This window comes from Pongo pygmaeus, chromosome 19 (assembly GCF_028885625.2).
Source record: "Pongo pygmaeus isolate AG05252 chromosome 19, NHGRI_mPonPyg2-v2.0_pri, whole genome shotgun sequence".
In the NCBI taxonomy this organism is placed as follows: Eukaryota; Metazoa; Chordata; class Mammalia; order Primates; family Hominidae; genus Pongo; species Pongo pygmaeus.
The window spans coordinates 82140808-82161777 of NC_072392.2; the positions used below are offsets into that span (position 1 = coordinate 82140808).

The 20970-nt window shown below is 49.0% G+C and overlaps 1 protein-coding gene across 1 annotated transcript; it reads right to left on the reverse strand.

Annotated features, from left to right (window-relative positions):
* Positions 1 to 6188: 6188 nt before the first annotated feature.
* GH2 (growth hormone 2) lies at positions 6189 to 7949 on the reverse strand. The gene is made up of 5 exons (XM_054458994.1): positions 7796 to 7949; positions 7332 to 7504; positions 7002 to 7121; positions 6745 to 6909; positions 6189 to 6492 (listed from the first exon to the last, which is right to left on the reverse strand). The coding sequence occupies exons 1-5, from the start codon at positions 7803 to 7805 to the stop codon at positions 6295 to 6297; spliced, it is 666 nt and encodes a 221-aa protein (XP_054314969.1). The 5' UTR covers positions 7806 to 7949; the 3' UTR covers positions 6189 to 6294.
* Positions 7950 to 20970: the final 13021 nt, after the last annotated feature.

A 20970-nucleotide genomic window follows, 5' to 3' on the forward strand; every position in this document is an offset into this window, starting at 1 on the left:
CTTGACCCCACCTTTTTCTGTGTACATTTATGCATGGGGCCACTGACGGGCTTGTCCTAATGGATAATTTAGAAGCTCCTCCCACACATGCTGGGATCATGCCCCCTGGCTTGTCATCTTTCCCTTCCCACCGTCACCAGCGTTGTGAGGGTTGTGCACAGAGTGTCAGCCACAGACACCACCCAACTCGTCCTCTCTTTAAGGGTCAGGTGGGTGCCCTCTGGCAGCACGCCATGGTGGCCAACCTGAACGCGGGGAAGGATGTCAGGATAGCCAGTCCTTGAGACCCCTACCGACCCCATCCCACTCTCTATCCTATTCCTTTCCTCCTCCCCGCATGTTTAACCTCCACCCCCCAGACAGAATGTATGTGTTGGGAAAAGGGGCCAAGCACAGCCAATAGATCGTGGGGGTTCTGAGCACCATTGAGTCCTGAATTCCACTTTTGCTGACGACTCCTGTGCCCACCTGAGTCAGCTGGATGCAGTGATAACACTGACCACTAGAGAGAACCAACCCCACACATTGCTCTCCCCTTTCCCTGAACCTTGGGGTGGAGCGGCAGGGGGGCTCCCCCAGGTCACTGGGGACGAAGAACCCAGACTTAAGGTATTGCCCCAGCTCCTTGGACCTGTAGCAGAGATACAAACCAAGAAACAGAAATCCCGGGAACAGACACGGACCACAAGCGCTTCCTCCCATAGCCCTGAAACCATCAGAGAATCTCAAAGTTGGAAGAGCTCTTGAAGATTTGAGTCTCTTCCCCAGCTTTGGAACTCAGAACACATCACGCCAAAAGATGCCCTATCCAGCCATGGAAGCCCGTCCTCTTTTGTCTCCTCCTTTCATGACCTGTGTAGGGCTTATCCAGTTGCCAAGGGCCTGCCTGTGCATTCTCACGTCTGACCTGCCACTTGTCTTGTGTAGGAGATATGATTATCATCCCATTTCACACATCAGGAGACTGAGGCTCAGAGAGACTGATTGAATGAGCTACCTCAGCCAGGGCAGCAGATCTCCACAACCTTGCTCTTCCCACATTGAGTCATTTAAAGTCCTTCTCCAGGCCGGGCATGGTGGCTCATGCCTGTAATCCCAGCACTTTGGGAGGCTGAGGTGGGTGGATCACTTGAGGTCAGGAGTGCAAGACCAGACTAACCAACATGGCAAAACACCATCTCTACTAAAAATATAAAAGTAGCTGGGTGTGGTGGCGCAAGCCTGTAATCCCAGTTACTCAGGAGGGTGAGGAGGTAGAATCGCTTGAACCCAGGATGCAGAGGTTGCCGTGAGCCAAGATCGCGCCACTGCACTCCAGCCTGGGCGACAGAGTGAGACTCCATTTCAACAACTACAACAACAACAACAACAGCAACAACAAAAGTCCTTTCTCCAGAGCAGGTGGTGTGGCGCTACTCAGTTATTTAATTATTTTAGTTTCTTTTCTTTTCTTTTCTTTTCTTTCTTCCTTCCTTCCTTCCTTCCTTCCTTTCTCTTTCTTTCTTTCTCTTTCTTTCTTTCTTTCTTTCTTCTGTCTTTCTTTCTTTCTTTCTTTCTTTCTTTCTTTCTTTCTTTCTTTCTTTCTTTTCTCTCCTTCCTTCCTTCTTTCTCTCTCTCTCTCTCTCTTTCTTTCTGTCTTGTTTTTGATGGAGTCTCATTCTGTCTCCCAGGCTGGAGTGCAGTGGCATGATCTTGCCTCACAGCAACCTCCACCTCCTGGGTTCAAGTGATTCTCCCGCCTCAGCCTCCCTAGTAGCTGGGATTACAGTCACCCGCCACTATGCCGGGCTAAGTTCTGCACTTTTTTAGTAGAGGCGGGCTTTCACTCTGTTGGCCAGGCTGGTCTCCAACTCTTGACTTTAGATGATCCACTCTCCCTGGCCTCCCAAAGTACTGAGATTACTGGCGTGAGTCACCGCCCCAAACCCAGTTATTTCAGCTTTTAAATCCCTCTGAGTGCAGGGATCCTGCCCCCAACAGAAGGAGCCCTTTGCCTCATTTTGTCTCTCCATAAGGGGCAGATTGTTCTTTCTCAATTCCCAGGTGAGAATGGCCCAGTGGCATGGGGTGCCTTGTGGAAACCTTCACAGCAGGACAAGGTGAAGGCAGAGAAGGCCAGGACTGAGCCTCCTGTCTCCTGGTGCCTAGGGTTGGGGCTATTTCCATACCATCTGGAGGTCACAAGCATCAGATGCCTCCAGAGATGACAGCAGGAAAGAACACCCTCTCTAGTGGTGAAATCTTCCCCCACCCTGAGTTTAAGAGCATCTAGCACTTGACGCTGTAGAAACACAAGCAAGCAAACAAGCAAATACTTCTAGAAGTGGTTGGCTGTGGTGTTGGCAACCAACATCAAAAACCCACACCCCTGTGGCCTAGGATGTGAATGCTGGGGCCCTGCCATCTCCCCACTTTCAGAGCAGAAGACACAGCTCCTTTTTTTGCCATCATTCCTGAAGCATTACTGGACCAGCACCCCAGACTCATCATGTGCTGGGAGGGCACTGTGCTGTGGGCTGTTCTCCAGGCAGGCCTGTGGGAGGATCCAAGAGGGGTGTCATCAATGATACCAGCTCTGAGAAATATGGGGCCCAGGGAGGATGGAGTCACCACTTTCCCCTGCTCCTTCCAGCACCAGCAAAGAGGAGGAGCCAGGTGGGAATGGAAGAGGGTCCCTGAGCTCCACGTAGCTTACTGCCTCCCCTACCATCCTTCCTCCAATGTCAGCTGGGACAGGGAGCCCCCATGACAGGGCCTTTTAGCCAGTGCTGGGAACTTAGATGTGGATTTTCGGCCATTCCTAAGGGAAGCCTCCCTTAGGAATGAGGGCGGCAGGGGCTCTAGCTGGGGACCACTGCACAGGGGGGCAGAGGGGTGGTGAGGCTCCCTAGACAGATTACTGCCAAGAACACATGGGACCAGCCAGGGCAGGGGAGTGTCTCCTCTCACCTCTCCACTTCTGTTGACCCCAGAGTTATAGTGACTCAGAGGACTCTAGGGACCCCTGGGGAAACACCTTTATAAGGGGTTACCATGGCAACCACGGACCAGAGGGAAGAACTGAGGCCCACAGGTGTGGGTAGAAGTTGGTGATCCTTTTCTCTAGTCTAGATCTTCCCTTGAGCAATGGAGACCAATTCTATCATTCATTGCTAGCAAAAAATCAACTTTGAATTAGACTTGGGATTCTCCTGACAGTACTGGGAAGTCGTCCACTGTTGGGGCATCACTTGAGGCCAGATCCTTGGCTCCTGCAGGCTGACAGACTACCCAACAAGAGCCTCCACTTGGCCAGTGGGGAGAGGCTGGACTTTGTACCTCTAGCGTCAGCCTCAAAAGGCTCAGGATAGGTCGGGCATGTTGGCTCACACCTGTAATCCCACCACTTTGGGAGGCCAAGGTGGGTGGATCATTAGGTCAGGAGTTTAAGAGCAACCTGGCCAAGATGGTGAAATCCCGTCTCTACTAAAAATACAAAAATTAGCCAGGCGTGGTGGTAGGCGCCTGTAATCCCAGCTACTGAGGAGGCTGTGGCAGGGAATTGCTTGAACCCGGGAGGTGGAGGTTGTAGCGAACGGAGATCGCGCCACTGCACTCCAGCCTGGGTGACAGGAGTGAGACTCTGTATCAAGAGAAGAAAAAAAGCTGATGATAATCTCACAATCATCTTGCTTCTTTTAAGGAACCTCCCTTTATAATTTAGGATCCATGAATTTCTGTGTGTTTGGAAGCCCTTCCTATGTCCAACCTCGACTAAATCTAGGGTTCTGTGTGCCTGCTGTGGAAAGTCACAGATCTGCTGTTGATCCTAAAGTGGTGTCTTTCAGGCTTTGATGTCACCTGTTAGGTTCAGGACTGCGGGGTTGAGGACAATCACATTTTTCAAAGCCATTCTCACCGGTCTTAGGGATCGCCTCCGAGGGACTGGTGGGTGCTCCTTCCACTCCGACTTTGGTGATTTGAGGCGCACACTTCTCACCTGCAGCCCTCTTCCTTCTCCCTTGAAATCAGAGGCTGGTTATTGTACTGGGACATACTCTACCTCCTTTTGGCTTCCAATGTCCTTTCTATGAGTTTGGTACCGAGTCAATTACTCAGCTTATTGGATTGAGGTCTTCAGAGAATATTATATGGGGATTCCCAAGGGCTCTCCTAGGGGAGGTGAGGAAGGTGATCAATACTTCTGCGTGTCCACCATGTGCTTGGCACTCTATTGACCATAGGGATGTGAGTGAGGATACTGAGGCTCAAAGAGATAAGGTGGCTTGCCTGGAGCTCTCCCAGTTCCTAAGTGACGGCTCTCCAAGGCCCCCAGGCTTTCCTTCCATGCCAAGCTCTTTAGAAACCTCATCTAGTAAAGATGGTGGCACTACTAGGCATGGACAGAACTTGCCTCAGTGCAGAGCTAGCAGGACAGGGGTCAAGTCCCTGCACAGAGGATGTTCAATGAAGATGGGGGGAATTGAACACAAGGAACTTCAGCTGCAGAATGAGGTGTCCGTAGGCATTAAGGAAAGTGGTAGAAAACAGGCACCCAGCGTAGCTCGGGTTAGTGAACTGAGGCACTTCGTGCTGCATATTTGTATTGCACGTTTCAGTGTACATCGTGTTTCACTTCCTGTATCTCGTTGGACCCTTCAGTTTGCCACATGATAGGTCCAGTGGGTTCAGGCATGGGGGAAGGGCCTCGGAAGGCCTGGGGAGGAGAGGGGCAGGCACTGCTGTGTATTGATGGGGGGATTGTTTGCACTGGTTGATGATCTCTGAACAACCAAGAAGTACACAACGATCTACCTAACCGGACGTGCTAAGTAATTTCACTTTGGGGATTATTCTCCAGGGAGACAATCCATTGATAGAGAAGTGAAAAGCATCGAGATGTGTCTAGTAGTTGTAGGAAGTCTGGGGTGCTTTCCTGATGGAGTGCCCTCAGGTGGAAATAGCCTCTCCTTCCTTTGACCTGTCCTGTGGCTATTTGTAGACATTTTTATTCCTCTTACCAGACTGTAAGCTCTTTGAGGCTGGATTTCTTTCTTTCTTTTTTTTTTTTTTGAGACCGAGTCTTGCTCTGTCACCCAGGCTGGAGTGCAGTGGCGCGATCTTGGCTCACTGCAAGCTCTGCCCCCCCGGGTTCATGACATTCTCCTGCCTCAGCCTCCCGAGTAGTTGGGAGTACAGGCGCCCGCCACCTTGCCCAGCTAATTTTTTTGTATTTTTAGAGATGGGGTTTCACCGTGTTAGCCAGGACGGTCTCAAACTCCTGACCTCGTGATCTACCTGCCTCGACCTCCCAAAGTGCTGGGATTACAGGCGTGAGCCACCGTGCCCGGCCTGAGGCTGGACTTCTGCCTTCCGTCTATTCATTCATTCACTCATTCTTCTATTCGTGCATTCACCAATTCCACAAGTAGTTGTTGCCTATAACATGTGCCAGAGATTGTACCAGGCTGATGGGCATATCTAGATAAACAAAAGACACGATCCTTTCTCTTCTGGAGCTAACAATTTACTGGGGGCAGAGATAATAGCAAAAAAGTAAATATATAATGGTAAAATAGAAATTTTGAATTGGAAACATTCCCATGAAGAAAATAGCTAAGATACGGAGGGAGAGAATAAGCCAGAAGCTGACAGGACGAGGCAGCTGACACAGCCCCAGGCCCAGGAATTCAACAAGCATCTACTGAGTGAACTCAACGCATGAGAGGACAGTGCCAAGCAAACAACTCAAATGTCCAACTGGCTGGGCATGGCCAGGTAGCCCATGCTGTGTCTGGACGTCCTCCTGCTGGTATAATTATTTTAAAATCACAAGACAGGGAAGGGCCCAGTGGCTCATACCTGTAATCCCAGCAGTTTGGGAGGCCGAGGCAGGCAGATTACCTGAGGTCAGGAGATGGAGACCAGACTGGCCGATATGGTGAAACCCTGTCTCTACCAAAAATACAAAAATTAGCTGAGCCTGGTCTTGCATGCCTGGAATCCCAACTATTTGGGAGACTGAGGCAGGAGAATCACTTGAACCCAGGAGGCAGAAATTGCAGTGAGCCAAGATCGTGCCACTGCACTCCAGTCTGGTTCCCAGTAGACCCTGCAGGCCCTATAGGTTGTCTTCCCAACCTGCCCCTTGCTCCACACCACCACCCTCCACCCCATAATATTATAGAATGACACCTAGTCAGACAAAATGATGCAACTTAATTTTATTAGGACAAGGCTGGTGAGCACTGGAGTGGCAACTTCCAGGACCAGGAGAGGCACTGGGGAGGGGTCACAGGGATGCCACCAGGGCAGCTAGAAGCCACAGCTGCCTTTCACAGAGCGGCACTGCACGATGCGCAGGAATGTCTCGACCTTGTCCATGTCCTTCCTGAAGCAGTAGAGCAGCCCGTAGTTCTTGAGCAGTGCGTCATCGTTGTGCGATTTTGTGTCAAACTTGCTGTAGGTCTGCTTGAAGATCTGCCCAGTCTGGGGGCTGCCATCTTCCAGCCTCTGCAAAGTGAAGGAAGAGAAGGAAAGGCCAAGCGCCTGGGCACTGTTCCCTCCCTCTCTCATTCATCCATTTTCCTCCCTCCCCTCCAGGTTGTAGAGAAAGGCCTGGAGGATTCACCAGGGGAAATGAAGAATAAGGTGAGTTCTTTTGGTCAGATCCTGTCTACTAAAAAGAGGGCAGCAGTGTTTCTCTCCCCGGTCCCTGGAAGCCAGTGGGGCCCCAGGATTGGGGACCCCTGGTGCCACCCTCACCCACATCAGCGTTTGGATGCCTTCCTCTAGGTCCTTTAGGTGGTGATAGACATTGCTGTCTGAGGCGCCATACACCAGGCTGTTGGCGAAGACACTCCTGAGGAACCACACGGGCTCCAGCCATGACTGGATGAGCAGCACAGAGATGCGGAGCAGCTCTAGGTTCTGCAGGGGAAGGACTCACAGTGGCTGTGCTGCCCGGGAGCTCTGACCACAGGTCTCCCCCATCCCCACCTGGGGAGAAGGCATCCACTCACGGATTTCTGCTGCGTTTTCACCCTGTTGGAAGGTGTCGGAATAGACTCTGAGAAGCAGAGGGAGGTCTGGGGGTTCTGCAGGAATGAATACTTCTGCTCCTTCAGGATATAGGCTTCTTCCTAGGAGAAGGACCGCCCACCAAGGTCTACGCTGGAGACCAGCTCCCATTGTTACTTTTCTGGGAACCTCACTCAGCGTATGCTCATCTGCCTGCATTTTCACTTCAGAAAACAACCCTGAGCTCCTTAGTCTCCTCCCATTACTTCCCAGGGGGGGAAAGTCACCCCTTCCTGCCACCTCTGAAGCGTACCCATTACCCAAAAGCTTACAAACTCCTGGTAGGTGTCAAATGCCAGCTGGTGCAGGCGATGGGCGCGGAGCATAGCATTGTCAAAAAGCCTGGATAAGGGAATGGTTGGGAAGGCACTGCCCTCTTGAAGCCAGGGCAGGCAGAGCAGGCCAAAAGCCAGGAGCAGGGACGTCTGGGAGCCTGGGGAGAAACCTGAGGGCAACAGAGGGAGCTGGAGAGCAAGAGGCCAGCGCTCTCCCTGCTCCAGTAGCTGGTTTTTATTTATTTATTTATTTATTTATTTATTTATTTATTTATTTATTTATTTCTCTGCCTCCCTCCAGGGACCAGGAACATTCAGAGATTGGCCAAATACTGGGTTTAGATGGCGATACTCACATTCAGAAGCCCCAAACCTGAGGGTTAGTACCCCCATACCATCTACAGGGTGCCGCCTATCCCCTCAGGACACATTGTGCCCAAAGGGATTTTAGGGGCGCTTACCTGCAGCCATTGCAGCTAGGTGAGCTGTCCACAAGACCCTGAGTGGTTTGCGGAGTTGGGCCTTGGGATCCTTGAGCTGGTCACTTGTGGGCCCTTTTTATACCCTGGCCCCTTCTCTCTCGCTGCTTCTCCTCACCTGTTTCTCTGCACGTTTAGGCCTGGGGCCGCTGACGGGCTTGTGCTAATGGATAATTTAGAAGCTCCTCCCACACATGCTGGGATCATGCCCCCTGACTTGTCATCTTTCCCTTCCCACCGTCACCAGCGTTGTGAGGGTTGTGCACAGAATGTCAGCAGAGACACCACCCAACTCGTCCTCTCTTTAAGGGTCAGGTGGGTGCCCTCTGGTAGCACGCCATGGTGGCCAACCTGAACGCGGGGAAGGATGTCAGGACAGCCAGTCCTTGAGACTCCTACCGATCCCATCCCACTCTCTATCCTATTCCTTTCCTCCTCCCCGCATGTTTAACCTCCACCCCCCAGACAGAATGTATGTGTTGGGAAAAGGGGCCAAGCACAGCCAATAGATTGTGGGGGTTCTGGGCACGATTCAGTGCTGAATTCCACTTTTGCTGATTCCTCCTGGGCCCGCCTGAGACAGGCCCGCCTGGATGCAGTGCTAATACTGACCACTAGAGGGAACAAACTCCACACTTTGCTCTCACCTTTCCCTGAGCCTTGAGGCGGGGGCGGGGGCGGGGCGAGGGGGCGGAGGGGGCTTTCCCAGGTCCCTGGGGATAAAGAACCCAGACTCAAGGTATTGCCCCAGCTCCTTGGACCTGTAGCAGAGATACAAACCAAGAAACAGAAATCCCGGGAACAGACACGGACCACAAGCGCTTCCTCCCATAGCCCTGAAACCATCAGAGAATCTCAAAGTTGGAAGAGCTCTTGAAGATTTGAGTCTCTTCCCCAGCTTTAGAACTCAAACACATCACGCCAAAAGATGCCCTATCCAGCCATGGAAGCCCCTCCTCTTTTGTCTCCTCCTCCTTTCCAGACCTGTGTAGAGCTTATCCAGTTGCCAAGGGCCTGCCTGTGCATTCTCACGTCTGACCTGCCACTTGTCTTGTGTAGGAGGTATGATTATCATCTCATTTCACAGATCAGGAGATTGAGGCTCAGAGAGACTGATTGCATGAGCTACCTCAGCCAGGGCAGCAGATCTCCACAACCTTGCTCTTCCCACATTGCGTCATTCAAAGTCCTTTCTCCCGGCCGGGCATGGTGGCTCATGCCTATAATCCCAGCACTTTGGGAGACTGAGGTGGGTGGATCACTTAAGGTCAGGAGTGCAAGACCAGGCTAGCCCACATGGCAAAACTCCATCTCTCCTAAAAATACAAAAATTAGCTGGGCATGGTGGCACGAGCCCGTAATCCCGGCTACTTGGGAGGATGAGGAGGTAGAATCACTTGAACCCAGGAGGCAGAGGTTGCTGTGAGCCAAGATCGCGCCACTGCACTCCAGCCTGGATGACAGAGCGAGTCTACATCTCAAAAAAAAAAAAAAAAAAAAAAAAAAAAAAAATCCTTTCTCCAGAGCAGGTAGTGTGGTGCTACTCAGTTACTTAGTTATTTTAGTTTCTTTTCTTTTTTTTTTTTGAGATGGAGTCTCATTCTGTCACCCAGGCTGGAGTGCAGTGGCATGATGTTGCCTCACAGCAACCTCCACCTCCTGGGTTCAAGTGATTCTCCCGCCACAGCCTCCCAAGTAGCTGGGATTACAGGCACCAGCCACTATGCTGGGCTAAGATTTGCAGTTTTTTAGTAGAGACGGGGTTTCACTATGTTGGCCAGGCTGGTCTCCAACTCTTGACTTTAGGTGATCCACCCTCCCTGGCCTCCCAAAGTACTGAGATTTCTGGCGTGAGCCACCGCTCCCAACCCAGTTATTTCAGCTTCTAAATCCCTCTGAGTGCAGGGATCCTGCCCCCAACAAAAGGGGCCCTTTACCTCATTTTGTCTCTCCATAAGGGGCAGATTGTTCTTTCTCAATTCCCAGGTGAGAACGGCCCAGTGGCATGGGGTGCCTTGTGGAAACCTTCACAGCAGGACAAGGCAAAGGCAGAGAAGGCCAGGAATGAGCCTCCTGTCTCCTGGTGCCCAGGGTTGGGGCTATTTCAATATCATCTGGAGGTCACAAGCATCAGATGCCCCCAGAGATGAGAGCAGGAAAGAACACCCTCTCTGGCACTGAAATCTTCCACCCTGAGTTTAAGAGCATCTAGCACTTGACGCTGTAGAAACACAAGCAAGCAAACAAGCAAATGCTTCTAGAAGTGGTTGGCTGTGTTGTTGGCAACCAACATCGAAAACCCACACCCCTGTGGCCTAGGATGTGAATGCTGGGGCCCTGCCGTCTCCCCACTTTCAGAGCAGAAAACAGAGCTCCATTTTCTGCCGTCATTCCTGAAACATTACCGGACCAGCACCCCAGACTCATCATGTGCTGGGAGGGCACTGTGCTGTGGGCTGTTCTCCAGGCAGGCCTGTGGGAGGATCCAAGAGGGGTGTCATCAATGATACCAGCTCTGAGAAATATGGGGCCCAGGGAGGGTGGAGTCACCACTTTCCCCTGCTCCTTCCAGCACCAGCAATGAGGAGGAGCCAGGTGGGAATGGAAGAGGGTCCTGAGTTCCATGTAGCTTTCTGCCTCCTCCACCATCCTTCCTCCAATGTCAGCTGGGACAGGGAGCCCCCATGACAGGGACTTTTAGCCAGTGCTGGGGACTTAGATGTGGATTTTCGGCCATGGAAAAAGTCTCCAGCCTCCCTTAGGAATGAGGGTGGCAGGGGCCCTAGTTGGGGACCATTGCATAACTCCGCAGCTGGGCACAGGGGTGGCGAGGCTCCCCAGACAGGTTACTGCCAGGAACACGTGGGACCAGCCAGGGCAGGGGATTGACTCCTCTCACCTCTCCACTTCTGTTGACCCAAGAATTATGGTGACTCAGAGGACTCTAGGGACCCCTGGGGAAACACCTTTATAAGGGGTTACCATGACAACCATGGACCAGAGGGAAGAACCGAGGCCTACACGTGTGGGTAGAAGTTGGTGATCCTTTTCTCTAGTCTAGATCTTCCCTTGAGCAATGGAGACCAATTCTATCATTCATTGCTAGCAAAAAATCAACTTTGAGTTAGACTTGGGATTCTCCTGACGGTACTGGGAAATCACCCACTGTTGGGGCATCACTTGAGGCCAGATCCCTGGCTTCCGCAGGCTGAGAGACTACCCAACAAGAGCCTCCACATGGCCAGTGGGCAGAGACTGGGCTTTATACCTCTGGCGTCAGCTTCAAAAGGCTCAGGATAGGCCGGGGGTGGTGGCTCATGCCTGTAATCCCAAGACTTTGGGAGGCTGAGACATGTGGATCACCTGAAGTCAGGAGTTTGAGACCAGCATGGCCAACATGGTGAAACTCATCTCTACTAAAAAATAGAAAAATTAGCCGGGCGTGGTGGCATGCGCCTGTAATCCTAGTTACTGGAGCGGCTGAGGCACAAGAATTGCTTGAACCCGGGAGGCCGAGGTTGTCAAGAGCCAAGATTGCGCCACTGCACTCCAGCCCGGGCGAAGGAGTGAGACTGACTTTGTCTCAAAAACAAACAAACAAACAAACAAACAAAACAACAACCAAAAAAAGAAAAGTGGAAAAATCCTCATCTCTGAGTTCACCGTTACCCAGCTCCTTACCCACCGAGAAGCAAACATGGGAAGCAGGGGCCTCGGGGCCACCGTGGACAGAGCGGCGTTATAATTTAGTCCAAATCCATAAGAACATAAGAACACCCTAGGTTTCATCTGGGACTCCCTGCCCATACGGAAGGTGGGAAAGAAGAGTTGGATCAAAGCAGGGAGTTGCTAGTGCTCCCTTGGGAAGGAAAGCTGTTGGGTGGAGGGGACAGCATTTGGGTGAGGGGAGGAGAGGGAACAGGGGGTGAAGGTAGGGAGGGAGTGTGACGCACTGAACTCAGCTCTTTGGGAAACTCTGTTTTTGCAGACAAGCCACGGTTAGAGGAATCCAGTTGCCCTGGCAAACAGACCTGGGTGGAAGGGATGGAACACACGCTCGCCTGCGTCCCAAAGGGAAACCCAGCTCCAGCCTTGGTGTGTACCTGGAATGGGGTGGTCTTTGACCTTGAAGTGCCACAGAAGGCAACCCAGAACCACACTGGAACCTACTGCTGCACAGCCACTAACCAGCTGGGCTCTGTCAGCAAAGACATTGCTGTCATTGTTCAAGGTAACCTTTGCTGCCCTGCTGCCAGGCCCAGGATGGAAACCCCTCAGGGGTTTGGGATTCTTATCCAAGCATGAAAATAAGAAAGATTCTACTGGGTTGGGAAGAATGAGACTCAGAGGTGGGCCTGGTGGGCTGGGGTGGGTGATCCTTGTACTCTCAGACTTTCCTAACTCTATCTTCTGTGCTTGGGCAGGACTGGATGAAGGAATCAGCTCTACCCTCTTTGTCATTATTACCGTTGCCCTTGGAGTGGGTGTCATCACCATAGCACTGTATTTGAGTTATCGGCCCTGCAAAGTGGACAGGAGGAAATTGCTCTATAGGCAGAAAGAGGAGGACAAAGAGGAAGAAAGCCAGTTTGCTGTTCAGGAAGAGAAAAGTGCAACTCATATAATTGACAGCTACTTGATTGAATGAGACTTCTGCTACTGTGGTTTCCCAGGGAGGGAAGAAGGGATAGAGGAGAAGGGAAGAAACACAACAGCAGGCTGCACTACCCTTTGTGTACGTCTGTCCTGTAAAACAGTGTTTCAGGTCCCCATGCCCCATGTCCTGTGTGTCCAATATATCTACAAGCTCACCTTTCTCACTCTCTCTCTCTTTTTTTTTTTTTTTGAGATGGAGTCTCGCTCTTGTCGCCTAGGCTGGAGTGCAATGATGCGATCTTGGCTCACTGCAACTTCAGCCTCCTGGGTTCAGGCGATTCTCCTGCCTCAGCCTCCCCAGTAGCTGGGATTACAGGTGCACACCACCACGCCTGTCTAATTTTTGTATTTTTCATAGAGATGGGGTTTCACCATGTTGGCCAGGCTGGTTTCAAACTCCTGACCTCAAGTGATCCGCCCACCTCGGCCTCCCAAAATGCTGGATTACAGGTGGGAGCCACCGCGCCCAGCCACCTTTCTCTTTAGAGCTCACTCTAGTCATTAGGAATCTCAGTCTCAATGTTTGATTTGTAAGAAGGCCTCTTGCTCCTTGCCAGGTGCTTCATCAGTCCACTCTTAGATCCAAAAAAAAAGAAAAGATCCTGCCGTTTCTTCATGGTTCTCACTGCCCTTTTCTCTTAAACATCATACTAAATAAAGTCAGGCACATCTTAGAAATACAACTCATATTTCATGGTTTTCTGATTACTAACTGGGAACTAAATCTGTAGTCCAGGGACAGGACTTTGAAGGGAGTAAGTATCAAATATGGGGCTAGAAATCAGAGCTCTGTTCCCATCTCCACTTTCCCTTGCTCTCCTGACCTGGGCTTCTGGAGTGCCAGCTCCCAGAGCTGGGCTTGTTGACATCATTAAGGATCAGTGGCAAGCTTCAACTCAGTAGCCTTCTGTTGTGGGTCTTGGGGGAGTATATAGATGGTAAGGAATTCCACTTCGGGCCAGACAAGCATCCTATCTAGCCCAGTGTTCTGTCTCTGAAGTAGAAGGTAGAGTTCTTCCATGAAATTGGCCTCATAGGTTAAGAGCTCCAAACATCTCTGAATTCCTTTTCATAGAGTGATCAACTGTGAGTTCGCATTTGTCAGTTTTCTTTTTTTCACCCATATGGGCGTCTAGGTTAGAGTTGCAATGTTTACTCTCCCTTTTCATCAACAAGTGCATATTTTCTTCTGTCTGTAAACAATTTCCTTGAAGCTTCAAGAGGAATCCTCTTGTGAAAATGTTCATATGATTTTATGGTTCAGCCTCCTTCCCTGTCCTTGGGAAAGAGTATATTCACCCTCGGAGAAGGCATGAGGAATCATAAAACCAGATCTTTTCTCCCAATTCAGTCAAGAAGTGTTCACTAGAATGTTCCTATGGTAAAAATAAAAGTGATTTTATGATATCCAAATGCATTACCCTTCCCTTCTGTGTCATTACTGAAAGCTCTTATTATGTCAAATGGTTGCATTTTATAACTTTTTTTTTTTTTCAGATGGAGTCTAGCTCTGTTGCCTGGGCTGGGCAGTGGCATGATTTTGGCTCACTTCAACCTCTACCTCCCGGGTTCAAGGAATTCTCTGCCTCAGCCTCCCAAGTAGCTAGGGTTACAGGTGCCCATCACCATACCCAGCTAATTTTTTGTATTTTTAGTAGAGATAGGGTTTCACCATCTTGGCCAGGCTGGTCTTAAAGTCCTGACCTCATGATCCACCCACTTCGGCCTTCTAAAGTGCTGGGATTACAGGAATGAGCCACCGCTCCCAGCTGCATTTTATAGCTTTAAGTACAATTTCTAAGGAAAAAATACCATGTTGATAGCATAAACAACCAGCCCAGGGCAGGGGGTGCATTAGCTGAGGGCAGCAGCCTATTTAACCTGCTTTCAAAACTGAAATTCAGGCCGGGGCGGTGGCTCACGCCTGTAATCCCAGCACTTTGGGAGGCTGAGGCAGGCGAATCACTTGAGCCCCACAGTTTGCGAATAGCCTGTGCAACATGGCAAAACCCCATTTCTATAAAAAATACAAAACTTAGCCAGGTATAGTGGCACATGCCAGTAGTCCCAGCTACTTGAGAGTCTGAGGTGGGAGCATCACTTGAGCATGGGAGGTGTAGGGTTGCAGCGAGCTGAGATCATGCACTGCACCCCAGCCTGGGCGACGGAGCCAGACCCTGTCTCAAAAACAAAACAAAGGAAACAAAAACAAAAACTAAAGTTCAGACTTCCAGATAGAGAGAGGTCCATCGCCTTCCAAGTTGCAGATACCAGCTAGAAAAAACCGTGGCATCAGACAGCAGAGGGAAAACGTTTTCCCATTCTTCCCAGACCTCCCCTGAGTCTGGTGCTATAGATTTAGTGTAAAAGTAACCCTTTGATTTCACCACATACAAGGCCGTGGGGATACAGTGGTGAACAAAACATTGTTCCTGGCTTCCACAAATTTATTAGGAAAGCAAGACAAACAAGCAGGAGATTACATTTGTGCATGAACTCCTATGACTGGGAAAACAGATTGTTAAGAGAAAGCATAACTCGGATCAAGGAAGGCTTCCTGGAGGGACATGAAATGTCTTGACTTTGTAAAATAGCATCATCCCCGAACATGACCTTTTCAACCCCAATGTTTCCACTAGGTGGAGCTACTGCTCTCTCATCATGTGAGTCTAATATAAATCATCCACCTTCCCTGAATTGAGCATTTGGGGAAGTAAATTAAGAAGCAGGTTTAACAGACAGGAATATAGAGCCACCCTGTGCAGGGATCCACAGCCAGTTCAGCGTCAGGATGAGCCGCATCAGGGCTGTAGTTATCCTGTATCTGCAAACCCTGCCTCATGGCCTCAGTGCCTTGAAGCACAGCAAATCCAACAAGGAAGGGGAAAATGAGCCAGGCATGCTGGTGTGCACCTGTAATCCCAGCTACTGGGGAGGCTGAGGCAGGAGAATCGCTTAACTCTGGGAGGCAGAAGTTGCAGTGAGCCAAGATCGTGCCATTGCACTCCAGCCTGGGCAACAGAGCGAGACCCCATCTTGAAGAAAACAAAAACAAAAGCAAACGAACAAAACCAAAAAGGGAGGAAGAAGGGGGCCACTTGGAGTTTCTAGTTCCAGCAGGGAGGGCCTGGAGGCTTAGCAGGCTGCTGCCTTTGCTTCTGACTGCCACAGGGTGTCAGTGTTGACAGATGTCCCCACACAGTACCATCAAACAAAGCGGGTCTGCAGATCCGGGTTCCCAGCTGCTGTGGATCTCTGAGGGAGGATGATCTGCTTCTTCGGGGCCTGCTCCAGCTGTGGGTGTCCTCTTGCTGCGGTTTCCAGGGTTCCAGTTCTTAGAGCTCAGTAGTTTGGATGAGCCATCCCGCAAAGCTCTTCAGAGTAGGCTGGGCTCTTTCCCTTGTAGACTTGGAACCTCTGTTCGCTTTCCTTCCCAAAGGATCCACACAACCAGCGGTCAGGCAGCCTCTTCTCACTGATTCTTCTTCTTTTTTTTTTTTTTTTTTTTTTTTTTTTTTTTTTTTAAGAGACGGAGTCTCGCTCTGTCTCCCAAGCTGGAGTGCCGTTGCACGACCTCGGCTCACTGGAAATTCGGCCTACCAGCTTCGGCCTCCCAGCTTCAAGCAATTTTCCTGCCTCAGCCTCTGGAGTAGCTGGGATTACAGGTGTGCGCCACCACACCTGGCTAATTTTTGTGTTATTAGTAGAGACAGGATTTCATCATGTTGGCCAGGCTGGTCTCAAACTCCTGACCTCAGGTGATCTGCCCACGTCAGCCTCCCAAAGTGCTGGGATTACAGGCGTGAGCCACCATGCCTGGCTTCATTGATTCTTAAAGCAGGAAGGGTCTCATATCTCTTTTCCGGTATAATAGAGCTTCTAAGGGTAGTTGCCTTCATTGTCTATAGGAGAAGGCCCCACCCTCTAAATGGTATTGATCATATTCTTTCTGAACGTTAAAGCAACCAGCTCACACTTAAATTGCAGCTACCTTGATTATCTCCAGAGGAAGAGTGGCCTTTAATACTCCAAAAGTTTACCCTCTTGCTTATTATTTTTGAGAGAGAATCTTGCTCAGCCACACAGCTAGAGTACAGTGGCATGATCGACTCAGTGCAACTCCGCCTCCCGGGCTCAAGTGATTCTCGTGCCTCAATAGCTGGGAATAGAGGTGTGCACCACCACACCTGGCTAATTTTTGTATTTTTAGTCAGAGACAGGGTGCCACCATGTTGGCCAGGCTTGTCTCGAACTTGTGACCTCCTCCCGCCTCCGCCCTTCGAAGTGCTGAGAATACTGGCGTGAGCCGCCGTGACTGGCTGTTTATCCTCTCAAGGATGGTCAGGGTGACATTCTGGTGTCTTTCTCTCTAGACCTGAGAAAGCGTAAGTTACATCGTTAGTGGGACTTCTTACCATAGGATTAATAATAGTATTTACCTTAGAGAATTATAGTTAGAAAGAAATGACATAATACTTGTAATAAACTAGCATGGTGCTGGAGACATGTGTATACATTTGTTGGTTTTTATGATTACACTGATAATTCTGGTGGTAATTAAGCACATCATTATAATCACAGTAAACTCAAAGCAAGAATCAGAAATCCATGGTAACCATGAGGGCCATCAAAAGTCATATACACCGTGCACAGCTTTCTGATTTTTCTAGTCTTTTTCTTGCTCCTTCCCCTACTTTCTCCCCAGTTTGGTCCCCTAAGATTTAGGACTACTAATAGGGTGACCAGTCCTGTTAGCTGAGTTTGCATTGAGCTGAGGGATTCCTGGAAGGAACGTGGGACTTTCAGTCTTGACATTGAGAAAGTCTCCTGGAAACCAGGACTAGTTGGTAACCCTAATCCCAGAGGTGCTCATTGTGTGCCTCAGCACTCCAGGGCCTTCTGAATTAAAGAAGCAGCCAGGCAAAGTGTCAGCTTGTCTCGGCCTAGAAGCCCAGACCCTGTAATTCAGAAGAAAAGGGAAGGGGTCAGTTCTGCTCTCAACTGTGTATAAAGGGACAAAACCCACCATGTGTATTTCGACAATGCTCATGGAAGAAATGCAGAAGTGGTCATTTTAGGTTAGGGTAAATTCAAAAAAATGACAGAGTCAGTAAAACATTATCCCAGTGATGAAGGATGACTGGAGCTCTGCCTGCTGAACTCTTCCTTGTGTGAGTCTCGCTAATCTTCTCTTCAAGAAGAGTTTTCATTAGAAAATACCATTAAGGGCCAGGCCTGGTGGCTCCCGCCTGTAATCCTATCACTTTGGGACGCCAAGACAGGTGGATCACTTGAGGCCAGGAGTTCGAGAACAGCCTGGACAACATGGCAAAACCCTGTCTTTACCAAAAATACAAAAATCTGCCCTGTGTGGTGGTGCACGCTTATGATCCCAGCTACTCAGGAGGCTGAGGCATGAGAATCACTTGAACCCGGGAGGAGGCAGAGGTTGCAGTGAGCCAAGATCGTACCACTGCACTCCAGCCTCTGTCTCAAAAACAAAAACAAAAATAAACTATTAACAATTTTTAGTTGTGAGAAGATAAAAACATTTCCATCTTAACCATTTTACCTGTACAGTTCAGTCACGTCAAGTACATTGACATCGTCATGCAACCATCACCACCATCCATCTCCAGAACCCTTTTCATCTTGCACAGCTGAAACCCTGTGCTCATTAAATAGCTCCCTATTCCATCCCTCCCCACAGCCACTGGCAGCCACCATCCTACTTTTTGTCTCTATGAATTTGACTGCTCTGAGTACCTCATATGACTGGAATCAGAGAGTATTTGCCTTTTTGTGAGTGGCTCACTTTTTAGATGACTGGTTGGAATTAGGAGCAGGTGGCACCACAACTGGCCCAGGCCTCTCATCTCCTTTTTCTCCTTTTTCCCTGTTCCATGAATACAATAGCTGTGGACACATGGGTCTCATCTTTGCGGTCCCTAACACAGTGGTTCTCAACCTTGTTTACATGTTAGAATCACCTGGGAAAGTTTTCAAACTACTCTTGCCTGGATCACATTCCAGGCTAATTATATCAGAATCTCAGGGAGTGAGGGCTTACGTATGCATCATTTAGAAAACACCCTAGGCATCTCAAATTTGCAGCAGAAATTGCCGTCCACACGAAGTTGATGAGCTGAAAGGTAGACTAACAGTGGGTAAATCAAAGAGTTTAAAGTAGATGGGCTTTAAGGTCTTTTTATATTCTAAAATGTGCAAAGTCAGCTAGTATCTTTCTAATTCTCAACCAGCTGTGGTTAAGTGGATTCTCCTATACCCGAGGGGAGCTGGGTGGACACTCTCTGGAGTGTGGCTCCCCCTGCAGTTTCAGTTGTGTTATGACCACCCCACTTTAGAACCCTGTTAGCCACCCAAGTAGGCTCTGGACATTGTCATTCCTCTGTCACGTGCATTCAACAAATACTTATTAAGATGGCTCACATTTCCTTTTAAAACACGCAAGCCGAGAGATAATTATAATTGTGCTCATTCCATCGACTTCTAAAGACTGAGATTTCTAAATAATTTTAAGGCCAAATGAAGGACGTTGCAGGAATATTGATTCCAGCTTCGTGCAAGAAATCGTTTTCTGCAATGAGAGTGGTTTAATAGAATAAGGAGCCTTGTGAAAGTGATTCCCTTGGTTCTAGTGCTACACACTCGTAATCGGAATACTGACTGTAATGGATGCCGTAGGATAAGATTCTCAAAGTAGAAGCAACTAGACTGACGTATGAGGCCGTTCTAACTCCAAAATGTCATAATTTTAAAGCCCGATAGTAGAAGAGCAATGTAAGATGCAGGAATGGCTTCTGAGCTGAGAAATGCAGCAGCTCCAGAATTCCGATTAGTTCAACTTTCAACCACTTCCCAAGGACTGAGTTATTAACTGTAAAATAGCCAAAAATGAACACAAATGGGTCTCATTATCAAGAAAATTCATTATGGCACATAAAAATCAGAACTTCTAAAGAAGATTAATTAGGGGGTTGATTATTTGCATTGCAAAATAATTCCTGACTTCATGAAATCATTTTTGGATACTAGAGTTCCTGTGAGCATCTTAGTATCGATTATAGGTCACCAGTCACTTAGCCAAGGTGCTTGGGAGAGCAAAATCTTAACTAACCACCGCTCTTTAGTGCTTATTTGGAAATAATAAACATCTGAGATGTTTATTATTTCCTAATTGTCATTAGGAAAACAATATAATTTCACTGCACGTATTTAGACACTTCATCAGGAAACACAAAACATCCAAAAATTCAATGCAGAAATAACTACAATTTCTTGAGTACTATGATATGTCAAAAATACCATTGCATTTAATCCTCACATAATCCTTGTAAAGCAATATATTATTATCTCAGCTTGGTCAAGTAATTTATTGAGGAGCATTAATTATGTACAGCCAAATCTTTCTGATTCTTTCCCTTATACCAAGTTTCCCCAATCAACATCTCTTAGAACAAAATTGCTCACAGACAGCTTGGAGACCATGTGTGTTTGGGTTAATTCTTGCCCTTAAAATGTTTTCAATATGTGTTGCCAGTGTTTAAATGTTAGATTTCCCATAAAAGTCTGGATGTCCTGGCTGTCTCAAATGGTCAGAAGGTCTGGAAGCCGTGTCCCTCCAATCCTGATGGTGACAGGCTGAGTGGGTCCTACCTCAGCAGGGGCTTGAATTCTGCAGATTGGGCTGGTTCCCACACCTCTGTGTTGCATCCCCCGAAGGGAAGCGAGTGTCATCTGGGATTTATCCCCTCCCATCCAGCCCCCATTGCTTATGTTGTTATCTACCTGGCACCTATTGGCACTGCATTTACAACCCCGAATAAAATCTCTCTTCCACTTCCCTTGCCCTAATTCAGATTCCAAATGCTCTGGTTCCGTATATCTCAAACTCATTTTTGCATTGTTCTCATTTCCCAAGAGTAATTGGGCTTAAGGAATATTTATCTTAAAATTCTTCTGAACACAAGTAATTCTATGCCATTGTTTCCTCACCTGTTGGGGAGTTTTTGCCTCTGCACTTAATAGCCCATCTTGTTTTCATTTCTTCCCGCTCCTGGGGGGCTAGGTTTGGTGTTGCTGGTGATGGTGGGGGAGGAAGAAATGCCTTCAAGTCATGTCATCTCTGGGATGACCAATGAGCTACGACCAGCAAGCTGGGACCACTGACCTGGTGGTATGGCCTTAGTGAGTAATAGACAGCAGTGATGTGTCAGCCTTTTTCTGGCCCAGGAACAGCCAAACCTCTTATGTTTCAGCGGCCTAGTTCCCAATAGACCCTGAAGGCCCTCCAGGTCGTCTTCCCACCTACCCCTTGCTCCATACCACCACCTTCTACCCCATAATATTATAGAAGGACACCTAGTCAGACAAAATGATACAACTTAATTTTATTAGGACAAGGCTGGTGAGCACTGGAGTGGCACCTTCCGGGGCCAGGAGAGGCACTGGGGAGGGGTCACAGGATGCCACACGGGCAC